At 36.4% G+C, this 20205-nt stretch overlaps 1 protein-coding gene across 1 annotated transcript in view; it reads right to left on the bottom strand.

Annotated features, from left to right (window-relative positions):
* Nucleotides 1-20205, bottom strand: part of LOC127635092 (histone-lysine N-methyltransferase 2C-like) — a 226414-nt gene that overhangs the window by 111703 nt on the left and 94506 nt on the right. Inside the window, exons 6-9 of the mRNA XM_052114873.1 lie at nt 12904-13055; nt 12707-12816; nt 5472-5634; nt 4667-4838 (exon numbers count right to left, since the gene is read on the bottom strand). Coding sequence (XP_051970833.1) covers nt 4667-4838; nt 5472-5634; nt 12707-12816; nt 12904-13055 — 597 coding nt within the window. The remainder of the gene's footprint in view (nt 1-4666; nt 4839-5471; nt 5635-12706; nt 12817-12903; nt 13056-20205) is intronic.

Below are 20205 nucleotides of genomic sequence, written 5' to 3'. Positions count from 1 at the left end.
TTACAGGATTGAGGTCAAAACAATATACTTTGAAAGACTGAGCGTTAGGCTGTGTGCAAGACGGAAATGCACACTAGCTTTTCCTAGATTAATTTCTATAAAATCAGTTCAAACTGTCAGTTTCAATGAATCCATTCAAAACATCAACAATCTTGTTTTTGTGTAAAATCTAAATAAAATTTGACTTGGCAAATATTGCTGTTTACAGATGAAAAAACAAATGACATCACAAAGCAGGCAACCACGCTTCCTGGTTCTTTTGAGCAACATCTTTCACATATGGGCAGCGCTGCAATTTTAAAAATCTGTTTAGCATTATATGATCTAATAATGTTTACGTTAACAAAGGTTGTTATAAAGGAATATGTATGGTTTATAGTGAAGAAATATGTGGGTTCTTTCTGAACTATTGACAAAGCATTTAACTTGATTTAATATGCCTGTATGATTAAGTCTAGAAATGTGGCATATGAAATTAAAACTACCATCAAACATGCAATACGTCTTCACTACTAGAAGTTGACCGATATATCGATGCAGATAGCTGCTTTTTGGAACTAGCGGTTATCTGCAAAAATCGAAAGTGATTGCTGCTGATTGTTGTCGTTATTATTATTATTCCTCTGTGGCCAAAACCCTTCATCTGGTGAAGCTACAAAAGGCTTAATTTGTTGAATAATTTCATTTAAAGCATTGTAACAGATCCAACACTCTGTCTTCTTCAATGTTAATGGACTGACGATTATTAAAGCGAAATGTTATTTAAAGAAAATACAATTGCCAAGCTATTGCTGGTGATCTACTGTTGAAGAATTACTGTTCAAAAAACAAGCATCTGGGATTTTATTCATTTTGGACTCTTGTAGCCTATATGTCTGTGTCAATCAAAGTAAGGAAAAACTAAGATTTAGAAACTAAAAAATATTTTAAATACTATCGGCAGATTAATCGGTTATTGGCCTTTTCCATCACATTTGTAACACATTGTTATCATATAGCCTCTAGTCGTTAATTATTGGTCCACATACAGTACATAATAACTTCTGACATATTCAATATGCAAACAGCCAATTTAGACAGAACAAGTTGCTTACTGCAGTCAAAAAAATATATAAAAGACACTTTTTAAAAGTAGAAAAAAATACATTCACAAACAGCCAGTATGGGCTGCTGTCTGGTTCATCCTGTTAAATCTTATGGTGGTATATCATTAGATCATATTTGGCCTCATATCTGTCTCAGCGGATACACTTTGGAAAATAAAAGCTTCCATTTGCTTAAGGTAACATCCTTCATGAAAAGTTCTTCTGAATAAAGTGCCCATTGAAAGCAGTTCTTTTCTGGGGTACTAAAAGAGCCACAGCCAAACATGTGCTTGTAAACAGCAACATATTTAATACAATGTATTGTTACATTGGCGCATATACAGTAAATGAAAGTTATTGGAAAACATTGCCTTGAGTATTATTTATACTCATGACTACATTATTAATGTTTTAGTTCTTGCATTAAATATTTTCAATCTACTTGGCAACAATGGCGGCTTGGTTGGATTTATGGATCCTTTTATAAAACAAATTTACAATTTTAAGTTATTTCAAAGAAATTTGTCAAAATATTTCAAATATTGTTAAAATGATACAACTTTAAAGATATAATTATTTAGCTATATCACCCAGCCCTAGATTATTGGTATCAGTATTATACCGGCCATCATACGCCATAGATATCGGCATCAGCATTTGAAAAACCCACTAGTGGAAATCTAGTCACTGCAATATGGCTTCGATAACTACAGCCACCCCTTCTCAGCCCAATACAAACTCGTCAAACAAATGCCCTATTACACTCTCCACATGAGCAATAACACTTCCTCCGATGCTTTTCTGGTGTGGTAAATCATAAGAGGGAAACGAGAGATTTATAGAGATGAGAGCTGAGGGTGATCCATTTCCAGGCATATATTTCAGGCAATGGAAATACACATTAAATGAGAATGCCATGTGATATTTAAAGCTGAGACATTACAGCCATTTTAAGCAACGGATCAAGACTAACACATGCACCTCTCAACTAATGCAAAACACATTACATTAGAGAGTGGAAGCGGGGGAGTTTGATTTAAATCCACACTAAAAATCGATGGATGGACAGATGGACAAATGGACGGATGGATGGACAGACAGATGGACGGACGGATGGCCACCAAGCAACCACTTCATGATGTTGGTGAACACCAAGGCTAGTTAAGTCAGTGCAATTGGAAAGCAATGATGCATGTATATATATATATATATATATATATATATATATATATATATATATATATATATATATATAAACATCCACTCAAACTGCAAGTATTCTGCAAAGTATTGCATTGAAGCATCTTACTGTTACAGTCTTCTTTGTATGAATTTCATGTGTTGTCATATTTCCCTTTTGAAAGAAACTTTGAATAAAAGCATCTGCTAAATGAATACAAATCTGTGATTTAAAACCTTCTGGCACAAGTTATTAGAGTTTTTTAATGATCCGTCACTGAATCGTTAACTCCACAGTAACATTCCCAGTTGTCATGAAATGATATTTTCTGCTTGTTTCCTCCTTAGAAAACACACACATTAAAGGTTTGTGACGCCAGAGGAAATAGATCTCTGAGAGGGAGTTGCTGGGAGATGGGGGCAAGGATAAAAAAACAGCTCTGAATGAAAATCCCTAAGGGATAGTGTGTCTGCATCCACTGAAGAGATACTGTAACATTTAATACTGTCATATTATTTAAACTGAGACTTGTTCAAGCAAACAACGATTACTAATAAGCTGAGCTTGACAAAGGTAACATGAAACTAAATGGAAAACAAATCATTCTAGTAATTAATAATGAAGTTTCAATGCTGTCCAGACTCTGTATACTTTTTCTTTGGCTGATGCTATGTGCACCACTGTGTAAATAGTAACACAGTATATGGCTGTTTTCAGCACTGTTGAAGTCTCGTTAAATCATTTTGCATACTCTCACTTTTTTGTTGTTCTTTTCTCTAACTATGTCTACAAGTTATGCACATACATCACAGTAGATTTTAATAATTTCACATCTCAAATTCTGTACAGTGTTTAATAGAATTCTGTGCGGGAAATGACGCTGATGGAAACATCATTTACATTTTTTTTTCTTTGTCATGCTACGACTTATTTTATGGCTAATATTTTGTGTCCTAATTTTTCCGCACACTTTTTGTGTAATTTGGATAAATTACCACTTGACGAAATGACACCCAATAAAAATATTCTGCTATCAATTGATATTTACCTTTTTCTTTGTGTAATTCAAACATCACTTGTCTCATATTTCATCTCAAGCATGCTTTTCAGTGACACTTTTGTCCACTTCATAAACAAGTACACTAACTTTTTGAAAAATGTATAGAATTTGAAGAGGTTAATTATAAGGGGGCCTGGGTAGCTCAGCAAGTAAAGACACTGACTACCACCACTGGAGTTGCAAGTTCGAGTCAAGGATGGTGCTGAGTGACTCCAGACAAGCTTCCTAAGCAACCAATTGGCCCGGTTGCTAGGTAGGGTAGAGTCACATGGGGTAACCTCCTAGTGGTCTATAATGTGGTTCTCGCTCTCTGTGTGGTGCGTGGTGAGTTGTGTGTGGATGCCGCGGAGAATAGCATGAAGCCTCCACACGTGCTATGTCTCCGTGGTAACACGCTGAACAAGCCACATGATAAGATGCACAGATTGACAGTCTCAGACGCAGAGGCAACTGATATTCATCCTCTGCCACCCGGATTGAGGCAAGACACTACGCCACCATGAGGACTTAGAGCACATTGGGAATTGGACATTCCAAACTGGGAAGAAAATCCCCCAAAATGAAAATAAATAAAACAAATAAGATGTTAATTAGAATTACTCACTTTCTTCAAACTAAACTATCGTGCAAAAAATGTGCCTTTGCAAAACCATCATTTTCAGGCAATAATCATTCAATTCAGTTTTTACACGATCATAGTTTTAAACACTCTTTTTTAATGGATTTTCATCGTTTAATATTGAAAATGTGGGTTTGGGACAAGACTAAAACAGTAAAACATATACAGAAAATTCATAAAAAAAAATTAAATAAAAAAAATTATAAAGGCCTGGTGAAAAGTTTCCCATTCATTTTTAATGAGACTCTAATATAACAAAAAGTAAAAACCTTGAAATCAGTTCGTTTTGGTGAAAATCAACCCCTGGGACCTGTAAACACCCATATACTGTACATCGTAATACTATAACATTACACAATAATACTTGCATTTTTGCATTTTAATTTAGGATAATGTCGCAAGATGGATTCAAACTTGAGTTGTCCAGAACATTAGCGCCACTGCACATAATTTCTGAGCACGTGCACAACTCTACAGGTCACTTCGCCAATATTGGATTTGGATTTATTCATAGTGGCTTTATGCACAATGGGAAGATAGCTGCAGTGTGTGGTCAGTGCACTTTACACCAGAGCACAAATAGCCACTCCATATATTTAATATACACATGTATAAAGAGCATACAACAGTCTTATTGGTATGATACACATTCAAATGTGGAGTTCTCAATCGCAGACACAGTGATAAAAAGAAATTAATGTAGAGGTGATCTGAATACTCACTGGCATGTGAGGCAGACTTTACACTCAGGGCACTGCCAGCCTGATCTCTTGAGCGCTGTGACTGTGATGTCCAGACAGGTCCCGTGGTAATGCTGACCACATGTACAGCAGAACATCTGGTCCAACACATCTCCAGCATTGTCACACACCACACACATTACTTCATCTTTTGCTAAAGAAAGAGAAAAAGATGATAAAAACAGAGTCAAAATATAATACATCTCCAACTCTAAAAGGACATCTCATTTGTTTTTAACCATTTTATGCCATTTCAGTATTATACATATTATATGTTTCACTATTAACTACACAGTTAATAGGGAGGCCTATAGTAGACAAAATGAAATGAATAAAAATACCTTCAAAAAATAATGAAATACTTCAATTGAAATTTCAATTATTTCAATTAAATAAATGAAAATACAATTTAATACCAGAATAAATGATTAAGGCAAAAAAATGTATTAATGTAAAACAAAACTGACTTATACATCAAGAAATACACCTTGAAATGAAAAAGTAAATCAAAACCAACATGAAATACTACTTTAAACGTCAACAGTCACTTTCACCCATCAAAGTTTGAGTGTGGGATTTACAGAATTACTTGTTTTTGATTGGTTGGTTATCGAACATTTCATTATGATTTCAATTATTTCATAGTGTTTTTAATTATTTGATGTTGTCCACCATATCCCTCTGTACTTATCATAATCATTTTCTCATGAAGAATGCACATTTGTGTGTGTGTGTGTGTGTGTGTGTGTGTGTGTGTGTGTGTGTGTGTGTGTGTGGTGTTACTCACATCGTGCGGGGGCTTGTTGTATGTGGTCAGGGCAGAGAAGGGTGTATCTCTTCATGTCCTGGAAGCTTCCGGCAGCAGCCGCACATGGGTAATGATAAGAGCGCCCACAGCTCTCCTCACAGCACTTTATGGAGGCTCCAAGGCGCTTACAGTATGCACAGCACTACAAAAAACAAAACAACAACAAAAACTATTACATTTAAGTGTAGGGTCTACTTGGTTTTTCCGCGTGACATTAGGTCTTGCACAGTCAAGCATTCAAGCTATTCAAAATATACTTTATTGAACACAAGCCTGTAGAAATGTTATTGAGCAAGTGCAACACAACTGATTTAGTACGTCAACTCTAGATGCAAGTGCGGGTAATGCAGACGTGTACAGGTATGCAACAGAGGTCAACAGTAGGGCTGACAGGATTACATTTGGCTGAAGATTAATTGCCTCTTTTAGGGCTTTCACGATTATGATAGTTCATTGTCATTCTTTTGTCATATAGGTGTATGTGTTCTTCATAAATCTTAAGAAGTCATTCATTAATTTTTAACTTTTACATGATTTCCTTTAAGTCTTTCAAAACTTTAGGAAAGTCCAAAATTCTTCACTTTCACACATTACTTTAAGGCTCGTTGATGAAACCCACAAGCCCTTCACATGCAGTTTTTTTATTTTATCATCTGTTTAGAAACAGAGTGAGGGCTCTTCTGTGCCACTGCATGTCATTAACACTGGTTCTCTGAACCTACAACAACAAATAGTATTTGCCATTACATGATTACAGTGAAATCAAAGAACTTTGCGTTCGCAAACATTTTTGTTTACGTATATTTTCACAGGTAGTTTGGCGCAAACTTCTGCAGACGGTGAGTGCATCACAGCTCTTCAAGCCTGATTCAGAAGTAATTAATCCTCTTCGCCGTGCAGCTCAGTGAGACGGTTGGAGTTCAGTTGAATAGGACACTCAAACGGAGAACAGTAATCACGGTTATCTCAAATAATGATTATGATTATTTAATAATTGCGACAGGCCTAGTTGACAGAAAAACAGGTTTTGCTGATTATCGGACCCAGTGGCTGCATTTGGAACCATTGGTGAACAGCAAAATCAGTTAGAAGTTTCAGGCTGGTTTAAGTAAAAGTCCCTTGTTATGCACCAAATCTTCTTTTTTATTATTATTGTGATTTCAAAAACGAATCATCCGATTAACAAGTTACTGGCCTTTTCCACCACCTTAGTTATCGGTATCAGCAAAATCTAATATACGTCGACTTGTAGTACGCAAGGCTACAAAAACTTGGCTGCACATGGACAGTCTGTAGGGACTGTGCTGATGACAAAATGTAGGTCACGTGCATTGCACATGAGACAAATACACATTTTTGGTGCAATTAAAGATTTTAAATTGAAACAATACATCCTAAGAACAACTTAATTTGCACTGTGATGAAACACTTTTTTATTTATATTTTATCATCTATTACTGAGCTTTTAACTCCAAAATCTTGCTTCAAATAAGTTAAGTTGTAGAAAGAAAAAAAAAAAAAGACAAAATGCATATGTATGAAAAAAAAAATAAATAAAATAATGGATGACTCTTTAAAAAGCATCTTATGAAGTTGGTGGAGGGAATGCCCAGAGTTTGCAGAGCTGTTATCTAGACAGTAGGGTGACTGCTGAAGATGCTAAAATATAATATAGCTTTGATTTGTTTAACATTTTTTGATAATATTTAATTCCTTTACTTCATAAGTAATGGTAAATCATGAGTAGGTGTGTCCAAACTGTTGACTGGCAGTGTATTCTGCAAAAAAGCATGTGAATAAGCATTCTGCTTTCACAATGTATACAAATTGTTTTGTGGTGAGATATATAGATATTTTCTTATCTATTTTGCAATTTGAGTCTGTTAAATTGCAAGGCTCTAGTAGTAACCTAATGCTGCATGTGTGCTACAAAATGATAAACCCTGAAAGGCAAAGCCATCATAACAGCATGATTTTCTCACAGGTCAATTTGGATGTTACATGGTTTCCCTCTTTCAATATGTGTTTTTAGAGCCTTCAGGATCAATCCAGTAATGCATTCAAAATCAAGGCAACTGCCATTCAAAATAAGGGCACAGATGAAAACTGGCAATACATTTAAATCACTACCATGAAAAAAGCACTCACACTTTGAATAATAGAGGACGGTAGGGCCTGAGAAAAAAGGCCTTCAACTTAAAAAATGTCTCTAGTCAGCAGTCTCTCATGCTTTAAAACCCTTGGCCAAAAGCCCAAACGCAACAATCTGCAAATACCTTTTAACACAAAGCTTTAAGCAATTATCACCCAGGCAGTGACTCCTCTGGGGCTGACAGCAGACTCTACCCATAACCCCCTATTCTGAACTACTCTGAAGAATAACTATAGAGAAGCTCTAATGCCATATTGTCTATCTTTGAGAGCTGTTGAGTAGCTCTCCAATGTTTGCTTCAAATAATGTATTACACAGAATGAAGCCATCTCCTTAGACATCCTTCATGGGGGATGCCACAGCTGATACTTTATTGCTGCCAAAACTCCAAGGACACAAATATAAAGTGGAGCATAGTTGCCTCATTGAAATCTTATATGCAAAGAGGCTTAATGGCAGAATTCCAAATGGGGCAGGCCAGTGATGAAAGATGCAATATAGTGCTGGATGACTGTGGACGCTGTCAGCTGGTTTGTGTCTTGGGCTGCAGTTACACTGTGATTTCGTAAGCACTATGGGATACTGTTTATAAATATGACCGTAAATTGAGTGTAAAGGCAGATTTATAACATACGGCATCGGCTAAACAAAGCTACATTTGCTATGGCGAAGCCTGACGTGCACCTCTCCAAAAATGTAACAACGTTGCTCCAACACAGACCACAACAGTTGTGATTAGTCTGTTATGTAACCAGAGACTGCCCCCCATGATGACACAAAGATATCTGAGGTAGCATTTTCTCCAAGATTATTTGCATCTTATCACATTGTACAGCCGTGGCCAAAAGTATTGACAGCGAGATAAATTGTGGGTTTTGCAAAGTTTGCTGCTTCAGTATTTGTAGATAATTTTTTCACATGTTTCTATGGTATACTGGAAAACAATAATAAGGGTTTCATAAGTTTTAAAGGTTTTATTGGCAAAAACATTCAATTTATGCAAAGAGTCAATATTTACAGTGTTGACTCTTGTTCTTCATAACCTCTGAAATTCAATTTGACATGCTGGATATCAGCTACTGGGCCAAATCCTGACTGATGGCGATCCATTCTTGCCTTATTAGTGCTCGGATTTAATGATGGCTTCTTTGTTGCCCTTCTTGACACCAGGCTATTCTCCAAAAGTCTTCGCCTCACTGTGCGTGCAGATTCACTCACACCAACCTGCTCCCAATATTGAGCAAGCTCTCCACCAGTGGTGACACGATTCCGTAGTTAACTGCCGCTTGCTGGACAATCTGTGATGTCCTGAGGCCATTTTGATGGAAAGTGATGATGGCTGCACGTCTTTCTTTAGAGGTAACCATTGCTAACAAGAACACAATGATTGGAAGCACTTCTTCCCTCCTTTTATAGCAATCAGTGTGCTCTTATAATCCAATCAGAATGATAGAGTCATTTCACCTGACTAGTACTCATTCACACTATTCCAGGTGCTGCTGATATGATTAGTGAAATTATGTTAGATGGTAATTTTTTTGCCAGGACCAAAAAACAGTGAAATTTGGGTTTTTGTGATTTAATTATTTTTTTTTTAATTAAGCCAATTATTTAAAATGCATCTGATCACTCTTCACAATAATCTAGAATCAATGTGAATCAACACCACAACAACTGAAGCAGAAGACTTAGCGAAACACAAAATTGATGTCACTGCCAATAACTTTTGGCCACGGCTGTATTTGGACTTGGGAGCATTGTTTTAATCTGGAACATCTATTGCTTTTATATTCTATTTATGTTTAATGAAGTCACAAGTGAAAACATGACAAAAAGCCACATCTGACGATTTATGAACTCTTTTATTTTTACACAGATTTTTGCCACATTATGATAGTGAATAGTGACAGCCATCAAGCTCCAAAAAGAAAAAAAAACACCATAAAAACCACAAACAAAGTAGCTGATATAAAGGCTTTAAATTCAAGTTGCCATGAAATCTAAATGAGCAATTCTTATTTTCTCATAGGATGCTGCTGTTTTTGTTTTAAATGATTTATACGTGGACGTGATTAAAAAAAGGGAGGTATGGTAGGGTTCCTATTCACTCCCATTGTATGTGCCTCACAGTCACCTTGATTTTTTGCTTTTTTTAAAGAAAAGGAGGGATGAGTCAAAATATATATTTTTTGGTAACCAGCATTGCCACAAATGCTGTCAAAGAGCTGAACCATTTTTGAAAATATTCCTTTAAGTTGGTGAATTCAAATTATAACTGAGCATAGGTGAAACCTGGTGTGATATAAAAGTGATTTATCACATGAACAATATTATTTAGAATACAACTGTCCTGGCACAGAGACTATGACAAAATTGAGGACAGTCCTCTGAAATATTACTCATCTCACAGACAACAAGATTCACAAACACTTCCATTATGCTGAAAGCACTTCCAGAGTGTCTTCTTGAGACTTGGAGGCTTTGACATCTCCTTACTGTAGTCAACATATTAAACCAACACATTCAGATAGATGTAATCTGTTTTTCCTTAAGAATCAGATCCTAGGTGAAGACAATGGGCTGATGTAAAAATTAATTACTCCTAATGTGCTTTCCCTGCCTGGGTTCAGCATGCCTCTGCGTCTGCCACATTACATTGTGTTAATTAGTGGAGTTGCACAAGAGAAATGGCTGTGGCAGTTCTGAACTGTTCGGCTCCTAATTAGAAAATATTTTAGAGATGGGGGACTGGCAAAACCTCTTCAGTCTCTTCTACTGCCAATAATAGCCCCATTCATGATCAACTCTGAATACCTATTCATAAATGAGTGCCTTTGTCTTTACTTTACAGAAATTAATCACAGTGAACATTATAACTTAATCTGAGATTGCATTTAAATATACAAATAGGATAAAACATAGCGCACAGGGGCCCCAATCAACCATACTATTACTAAAACATATTATTAGTAGGAAGAAGTGACACACGACTGTCCCAAATATAAGCACGGATCTATTTAAACCTCAAAATGTTTCCAATAAAGTTACCAGCCAAGTAACCAGGCAAGCAACTCTGTTTACTTCAACTCAATTTTAGAGGTCGACCAATTGTGGATTTTACCGATACCGATAATTAAGTTGGGCAGTACCTGTCGATTAACCGATTAATCAACCGATAGTTTTTAAAATTGATACTGAATGAAAAAATAACACTTAAAGTAAAATAGTGCTGAACTTTATAACAAAAATAAACAGTACTGAGTGAACCATGAAAATGTAATGTATTTTTTAAAATTGAATAAATATATAAATATTAATATATATGAACAAATATTCAAATTTTAATGTCAGCTGATTTTTAAACTGACATAGTTTCCTTTGTCCACAAGAGGGCGCAATAAATACATAAACAATTCAGCAACATTACATTATTGCATAGAACATTCCTATCCTGGCTGTTAAAAAAAAGAGCATTTCATTTTCAACTAATGTGCATAGAATAAATCAATACAAATTTTAGTCGGTCCATATTCTCAAATAATGAGTCAAAAGTAAAATGAGGGGGGAAAACGCTTCAATAGACAGTTCACATGGTGTTACACTTGCACTGATTCCTAATACTTCAGACTCAAGCTTCATAATAACAGAGAAATACCACATTGATTTTTATTCAGTACTGTTGTATGTAGAGTAGCAATATTCACAGACACAACAGACTCGAACCGAACGAGAATATCTCAAGACACATATTTCCAAGTTGAACATCTTTCCTGACAAAGCATTTAAACAACTCATGCTTAATCTGAGAAACGCTTATAAGAGAGCAAGACGCAATGGCCAAAGACCTCCACCAACTGTAAGGGGCTGTTCACACAAATGCTTTTGCAACCATCCATTTGTTTTTCTATGTAACGCACACTAGATGAACGTCTTTGTTTCCCTGTTTTTTTATTCAGTGTCTCGTGCAGGATTGTTGTTTTTTAGATGATGTTTCTAATGAAAGAGAACTTTATACGCATATTGAGACACCTGCTTTCTGTTAAACTGTATTTGTTGCGCTGTGTGCAGCCTTTTTTAGCGCTAGAATGTGTTCAATCTGAAGTCATCGTATCACAGTATACGAGTATAAAAACAGTTTCTGATTTCTTTATATGCATGAAGACATTCATTTGTTTTCTCACGTCACTAGCTTTAAATGTGCAACTTAGCTGGTGAACGAATGCATAAACGTGACCAGCTGGATATAAACTAATGCAAATAGATGATATCAATCGTGACATTTCAACATTTGTGTAGGACCTGTGTGTATTTTTGTCATATTGTTCTAACCGCTAGAGGTTAGCTTTAATGTTAGCATCCTCTCAGCCTTGTCTGCAAACATACTGCTGTTCTCTACGAATGCAGCATCTAGTCAACAGATTCATTCGTTTATAATGATATGACAACTTGTACTGAATTGTGCTGTATACACACCTTTTCGTTGTTGAGGTTTTAAATTCCGCTCCATGCAAAGTGTAGTCTCACGTGTCAAAACAAACACTACAAGGCATCAGTGAAGTGAAAGGTTTTATTTCGCCTCTAGAGGCCGCTCTCATACTGTATAATGACAGCGGACCCGTTCCAGCTGCTCCAGCACCTGACGCAATGGGGAAAACTATCGGTGTGGATTTTTGCCAATAACAAATAGATCCAGAAATCTGTTATCTGTGCTGATTTATCGGCAAAACCGATATATCGGTCGACCTCTATTTAATAACAAATCTTTTTACTCACATTTGGCGTTGATTTAGGAAACTGTTTGTACGTTTTTGCCTTCGCCTAATTATTTTAAACGTCCTGTGGCCTTGCATGATTGTCACTTTTTAGTTCTGACAGAAAGACAAAATTAAGTAATATGACAAATGTGCAGAGTCTCAAGTATAGGAACAGTTTTATATTTGGTGGAAATATTATAGATTGGCACCATATCAGTCGAAGAGGGGTATACAGTGACAAACAAATATTTAAAAGTTGTGAATAAAAACAAATCCACCAAATAGACCTCAATGACACTGTCACTTACCTCTGTGCTCCCTGAGTCAATTGCTTTGTCCACATACAGCAGTGACTGTCCCTCCCCACGGCATACACCCTCCGACCACGCTGCACAGCGCAGGTGAGCGCAACACTGCCCTGCAGGTGCAATTGAATATGAAACACTATCAGCCACTCAAAGATTAGCATCCACAGTGAATCATAAACTAGAGCAGGGGTACTTACCAGTTGGGTCGAACAAAGACTCTACATTAATGTCATCGGGAAGGCCGATTTTGCCGAGCTCATCCCAGACCTTGCGGCCGGGTTCCTCGGCAGCGGGGTCTGTACTACCGGGAGCTGAAGTTGAGTGCAGGCCACTGTCTGGCGAGCTGACCCTGAGGAAGGAAGTGAAGGGGCCACATTACATTTCACTAGTAAGAGAATAAACAAAAAATATTTTGCATAGACAGCTACGCTGCCCTCTCCTCTCACAAATTGCAAACACTTGGCAATTTATTTGTAGGCGACAGCATCCTAATCGTTTTTAAAGATGCCCAATGGTGCAACTACAACATTTATGAAACCTTGCCTGAAACAATGAGGTATGGGGTTATCACAATTGGCTCCAGCAACAAGGACTGGCTGTTTAGAGGCAAAGTATGAAAGAGACAGAGAGGGAGAGTGCCGGAAAGGGTGTGGAGGACCTGGAATGACTGCTTTCTTGGATGTGGCGCTGAGAGAGAGAGAGAGAGAGAGAGAGAGAGAGAGAGAGAGAGCGAGAGAGAGAGAGCCACAGAGAAGCGGAAAAAAAAGAATTAGCATTTAAAAAGGGAGCCTGTTTGAAGAGGGCCAGCCAGGAGTGGGCTGCAGCAAGGATGGGATGAAAGACGGCTGTATGCGATCCCTCCTCTGTCCTGAACATCTGCATAAATATAAATAACCCGTTTGGTGAACTACTTCCTCTTTTTCAGGGTATCTGCAGGTTCGAAGGAATGAAATGTAAGACTTCTAAGACTTTTTAAGGCCAAAAAATTTAAGACCACTTTGCAAAGAAAAAAAAAAAGTTTAAAAACACATTAAATAATTCATTAGCAGGTATATACAAAACCACTGAGGCTATGGATGTCTCTGGACATGTTTATTATATTATATTATGTATTTACGCATTTTATATTTTAAATAAAATAATACATAGGGATGGGACGATATCGTTATCTCAAGATTCGTTTTAATATACAATGTGATCTTCGCGATATGATTTGATCTCGATTTGATATAACACTTAAAGTATGACAGAAAATTGTGTTTATTTTTTTTTATGTTTTTGCGCAAAATGCACATTTGAATTTCTCATCAAAATAAAGTTCTTTAATACACAACTTCACAAATAGTGGATACATTCAGGCTGATCAGGTGCAGAACAAGCAATATAACTGAATAAACCTGTCCAGAAAAAGTATGTGAAAGTGTATATTTAATATTTTTATAATTTGTTTGTCTTGATAATTATAATCACATTTTAACTTTTTAAAAATATACAAATTCTACATTCTATGAATTAATATGATTTCATGAAAATGTATATATATAATAATGATATGAGCTGTCAATGTTTGAAATAATGTGTTCAATTTACAAGTAATAACATTGAGTTTACATTCATTTGTATCCATCTTTTTCCTGAGGGTCTTACTGGGGAAACGAATCTCACTGCAACTTCCGCCGTAAGTCGTTCTTCAGCATTCACTAGCTGTGGCTGCAGTCATTTTAGACCCTGTTTACAGCTGGTAATAAGACATGTTTCAGATGATCCGATGGTCAGCACTAAATACAGTCTAAACGGGGTGCAAAATGTTTTGTGATTGTATCACAAAAAACACATACAGAGGTAGTCAAAAACCACATCGCATTTGAGGTTTAAAACGTCGTCCTGATGCCGACAGCAGCGAAGCATCACCTCTCACCAGTCAATCCGCTGCCAAACAAAAGTTAAAATGTATGTGCGGATTTAAAAGGAAATAACCATCCGATCGGACAACTTGATAAAGCGATAACATATCCAAGGATGAGAACCACGGCTCTTCCTCAGTGTGTCAGTCTGATTTCAACATATATGGTGACAAGATGACAAGAACACACATCTGAAGCCGAACTAACACTAAACGACTAAAACAACAGATCATTTTCCAGGTATTCCAGAACTTACATTTCTAAGAGCAATTTTAGCACTTCAAGGACCTTGTGTGAACCCAGTAAACAGTGTAGGAAAAAAGCGCATTGGGGTAAAATCAAGCGATTAAGAAATTATGATGTTTGATGGGTAATTTCATATATGATCACAGATAAAAAAACAATCTTTTACATTTCAAAATATCGAGTTTTGCCAAGACAGGGTTAGTCTTTTTTTTTTTTTTTTGGTTTGCGATATATTGAAATTCAATATAACATTAAAACTCTCAATGAATTAATGATGAATGCTTTTACCCTAAATTATAACCCTTCTCTTTAGTCACATGTTGTCGAGCAAGACGTGATACGAGACCTTATTCACAGTAGTGCCATGTTTGATTTGCAATAGAAATGACAACAAGGCTGTGAGGATTAGACTTACCATCTCTTCAAATGCAGGAATGGTATAAAGCTGTATAAAGATCCTAGATCACATCTGATTATCCACAACTCATGCTGTCTAGAGTTCTTTGTCTATTGAATGTTCTAAAAAATATGTTTTTTCAAGGTTTAGTCTGCGGAATGATCCAAAAACCCTTTAAACTGCAGTGAAGCCCATTGAAGAGATGATAAGTCTATCCCTCACACCCTCGTTGTCATTCCCATTAAAAATCAAGATGGCACTGCTGTGTCTAGAAGGTCTAGAGGTCTAGAATGGGCTGAATTACATTTACATTGTTTTTCATGACAGATACCTTTAACAAATACTTTAACCTTTAGTTCAGGGCAGTTCTTTCAAAAAGCTCACCCTTAGGTCAGTATGAATTTTTCTCTGCAGTAGAACAAAAAGGGAGATTCTCCTAAAACCTCCTTTTGATTTCCACTGAAAAAAATACATTTATATAAGTTTGCAACAGCATGAAGGTGATGTAATTGATGACAATTTTCATTTTTGTATGAAATATCACAAGTACAAGTCAATACAATAATTAGTTATGATGTACACTGAAAATAGATTATATACTTTACTGTATATTAAATATAGATAATATATGTTCATATTATCTATATTATTAATTTTATAATGTTTATATAATATTATTATTTATGTATATTATTAACTGGCGACCTGTCCAGGGTGTCCCCCGCCTTTCGCCCAATGTTAGCTGGGATAGGCTCCAGCCCCCCGCGACCCTGTACACAGGATAAGCGGTTGACGATGGATGGATGGATGGATGGATGTATATTATTAAAAACCTATTCAAATTCACTGTTTCAGATGGAAGAGTAAATACCTGTATGCATCAGATAGAGCTCTAGAGAGATGGAGATGAGAGATGTAACAGGTGTCCTGTAACTGCACCCTAGTAGTTCTGTTAGCTTCAAACAAAGCATTTTTGCAACACTGCCTTGCTTGTTGAAGGTGCCATAAATTAAGGAAGCACCATGATTTGAAATGCATAAACACTAGACCGCTCCAACATCGCACACTTGCAAATTGCAATCTTGTCAGCTCTGCTTTGTTTATTAATAACAGGAGCGATGGAGAAAATATTTTATGGCCTTAAAAATTAAAAAGTAAGTTTTCACACTTGGTCCATTTAAGGGGTCTGAGTGTGGTTCACGGGATTTTTGGCCCATATGTGAAAACTCCAAACGACCTCAAACCCCTTTAACGCGAACCGAACTGAGACCCGGGAGGTCCGAGTATGGTTCGCTAATAACATGCATTGTGAACACAATGTTCACTTGATTTTCCCATTCACGTAATCCCAAACATGTTTGGCCCTCACAGGCTAACGTACACCAGTAATAATAATGCACAGAGAAGAGCCGCAACGAACCGCATATTTCTGTTTCTTTGGAGATGACAGAGCTGCTGATAAAAACAACTTAAACTCCTCACAAAACAAACTCAAAAACCTTTAAACACTTGTTTAAAGTGTAAACACTTTAATCACATTTCTTCCACTCTGACCAAAGTGTGCATGCGCCAGTGCTCAAGCACAGGTTCAAAAACATCACGAAACAGAAGAAGCTTCATTTCTCAGCTTCATGCAAAATGGCTGTTTCTTGCACTGTTTTCCAGCAGTGGTGCTCCCCAACAGCAGAATCTACAGCCCCATGGCAAAAGAAAACATATTTTGCTGAGCTGCGAATGTCCGTTGCATTCTGCATTGAACGTCTTTCAAATGAGTTTGTCCTTGCGGGTGGAACACAACAGCATCCAACGCGTGTATTTCGATTCACAAACAAGTGACTTATGAACCAATTCTTTTTAGTGAATCAAAACAGACAGAGGGTGTTTCTCAATTATAAGAACGCAGAGAATGGACTAGTGTTTTTATAAAGACCAGTCTTCCCAAGCTACCTTGGAAGAATGAACTCGGAAGGACAGGAGGACGAGCTTTGCAAGCTTTGAAATGTGCTGCGATCTTCCTGTTGCGCAATTAACAGACACAGCACATTTGAATCAAGTGAGAGGACTACTGGCGTTATCACATCAAAGACAGCATTAATATCATCACACCAGTGAGGTTTTACAGGAATAGTGACACGTTAAAGAATAAAGTCTGTAAACACTTGTTTTCTTCATGTTCATTACTGTATTAAAACAACAAATATTGATGGAATATAACAACTCACACGAGCCATCAGACTTTTGCAAGCTTAGAGTGGGAAACACTTGAGGAAAAAACAAAACAATAAATGTCCTTCGTCTGCCACCGTAGTACCGTGTTCTTGCCCACAAGTCACCATCCGATGCTTCCTTGATTTCAAGGACACATCCGGGTAATTTCCTGCGTTCTCGGTACTTGAGTTCTTGAGGATTGGAATCGAACTTCGTCAGTGGATTATGACAGAGTCTACGAGAACGTAAGAACACAAAAGAACGCACAGAGCAACCAGTGTAATCTGACAAACAAGAAGCTTTATGAACAAATTATGAACAATTCATTTTAGTGAATCATCTTTCATCTGAACTTATCTTTTATTTGATTATGTAATTTGCTTCATTGGATTGAAAGCATTGAAAGACATTATGTACAGTATTCTCTCCGATTTTCAAAAGCTTTTTTGCTTCAAATCAATGTTGTGATTCACCTTGTAATGTTGTGATTCACCTTGGAGCTGGTTGGTTTGGTTCATAGCATAGAACACAGACTTTCAAAAAATCCCTATGGAATAAATTGTGCACTTCATAACGTATACTCCTTTTATAATTGACCAAAATGCAAATTCTGAAACAAGCTACAAATATAAATATAATTTGTTTAATTTGTAAAGATGCACAGATTCTTCATACAGCAATGCTTTCCGTGTGATGATAAACATGCTGAACACCAGGTACTGGTACAATATTCCCTCACATCATTTCTTTTCACATCCACATACCTATGCTCTACACTTCCTCTATCGGACATCATTCTTCCTCTGATTATCATCTAAGTTGCGGCATTCCACAGGGCTCAATTCTTGGCCCTGTATTGTTTTCTCTGTATATGCTTCCTCTGGGCTCCATATTTAACAGATATGGAGTGTCCTTTCATCTCTATGCTGACGACACCCAAATATATCTTCCTTTAAAGTGTGACAACAAACATGCCTTACAGCCCATATTAGACTGTTTAGATGAACTTAAATTATGGCTCACAAATAGCTTTTAAAAGCTGAATGAGAGCAAAACTGAAATCATCCTGTTTGGCTCCAATAACAACAGAGCATGTGCTTTTGACCTAGACTCTCTCTCACCCTAAAGGACCATGTGCGCTCGGAACTTGGGTGTTCTGTTTGACAGCAAACTTAAAATTGATACACAGATAAGCACTGTGGTAAAAATCATGTTTTTATCATCTTCGTTTGTTAACTAAGGTTAAGCCACTCTAGTCATTAAGCAAGTTTGAAACCCAGATGTATGCTTTTGTTACTTCTCGCCTGGATTACTGTAACTCACTTTACATTGGTGCCCCTCATTTGTCTATTTCACGCCTTCAGCTTGTTCAAAACGCTATGGCTACGGCTCCTCAAGGGGAAACGCAAATTTGAGCATATCACACAAGTCTTGATTTCATTGCACTGGCATCCTGTTAAATTTAGAATTGATTTTAAAATGTTATTATTTGTATTTAAATCTCTCCATAACCAGGTGCCTTTGCTGTTGCTGGACCTAAGCTATGGAACAGTCTTCTGGCACATATTGAACAGCCTCTACTATCTCAGCTTTTAAAACTAAACTTAAAACGTATCTATTTTCCTTGGCTTTAAACATTCGTTGACCATTTCTCTTTTCATCTTTGTAAGTTTATTGTTATTACATGTCTTGATTGTTGTATTTTTGTGCAGCACTTTGGTCAACTTTGGTTGTTTTTAAATGTGCTATATAAATAAGCATTGATTGATTGACTATAGCTTAGCACTTGTTGCACGATGCTCAGCAAACAGATGAGTTAACCTCTTAACCAGCACCCCTATTTTTGAGAATTTTCTGAAAATGACATACCCAAATACAAATGTCTGTAGCTCCTAAACCATATGGTCCACATTCATAACTCTGATATTTTTTTAAACTAGACACTTGAAACTTTGTTACCCAAGAGTCATATTAATTCAAAAGTAGCATAGGAACAGAGTAAAACAAGGTCAAATTTACATGAAAGTGACTCACGATTTCTATGAATGAACTTCATTTAGGGAAAAATGTATCAGACTTTTATGTTAAAGGCCTGAAAACACCATAAAGATAAAACTGAATGTCTGACCATGTTCTGATTCAAATTTGAAGATGATACTCCCAAAAATGTAGTTTCTGTAAGCTTTTATTCAGGGAAAGTCTAGGCGTCCTTTCCAAAAGGCCAGTTGGAGATTCCAAATGGACATCTGGTAACCAAATGACATAAGGAGTAAACACTACATACTACATACATGTATATCAATTCAGAACTGTTCTGCTCATCAAACCACACAAGAAAAAATGATTTCAGCACAACATTTTAACAAAATACTCTTTATTTTGAACAATTCTGATAGCAAAAACAGTGAAACAAAAAAACTCACTTCATGTATGCATTTCAAAAGTGATCGTTTTACAACTAATTAATAAATTATATAAAAAGAAAACAACATTTGTAATTGCAACAGTGTTTTTTACTCAAATAAATTACAATAAACTGATAATTATAATAAATATCCAATTACTAAAGAAAAAAAAGCAATTACAGTATTTACAGTATTTATGTTGATCCAAGGCAGTCACTAACAAGGTTTGTTACCAACTGGAAACCAAAGCCACTGAAAGACAGGAAAGATAAAGATAAAGATATTTTTGTTATATTATATGCATCATAAATATAATGTGTGTGTGTGTGTGTGATATAA

Source organism: Xyrauchen texanus, chromosome 42 (genome assembly GCF_025860055.1).
Source record: "Xyrauchen texanus isolate HMW12.3.18 chromosome 42, RBS_HiC_50CHRs, whole genome shotgun sequence".
In the NCBI taxonomy this organism is placed as follows: Eukaryota; Metazoa; Chordata; class Actinopteri; order Cypriniformes; family Catostomidae; genus Xyrauchen; species Xyrauchen texanus.
Note: the sequence above shows the minus strand (reverse complement) of the source record. Positions and strands in the feature narration are given on the sequence as shown.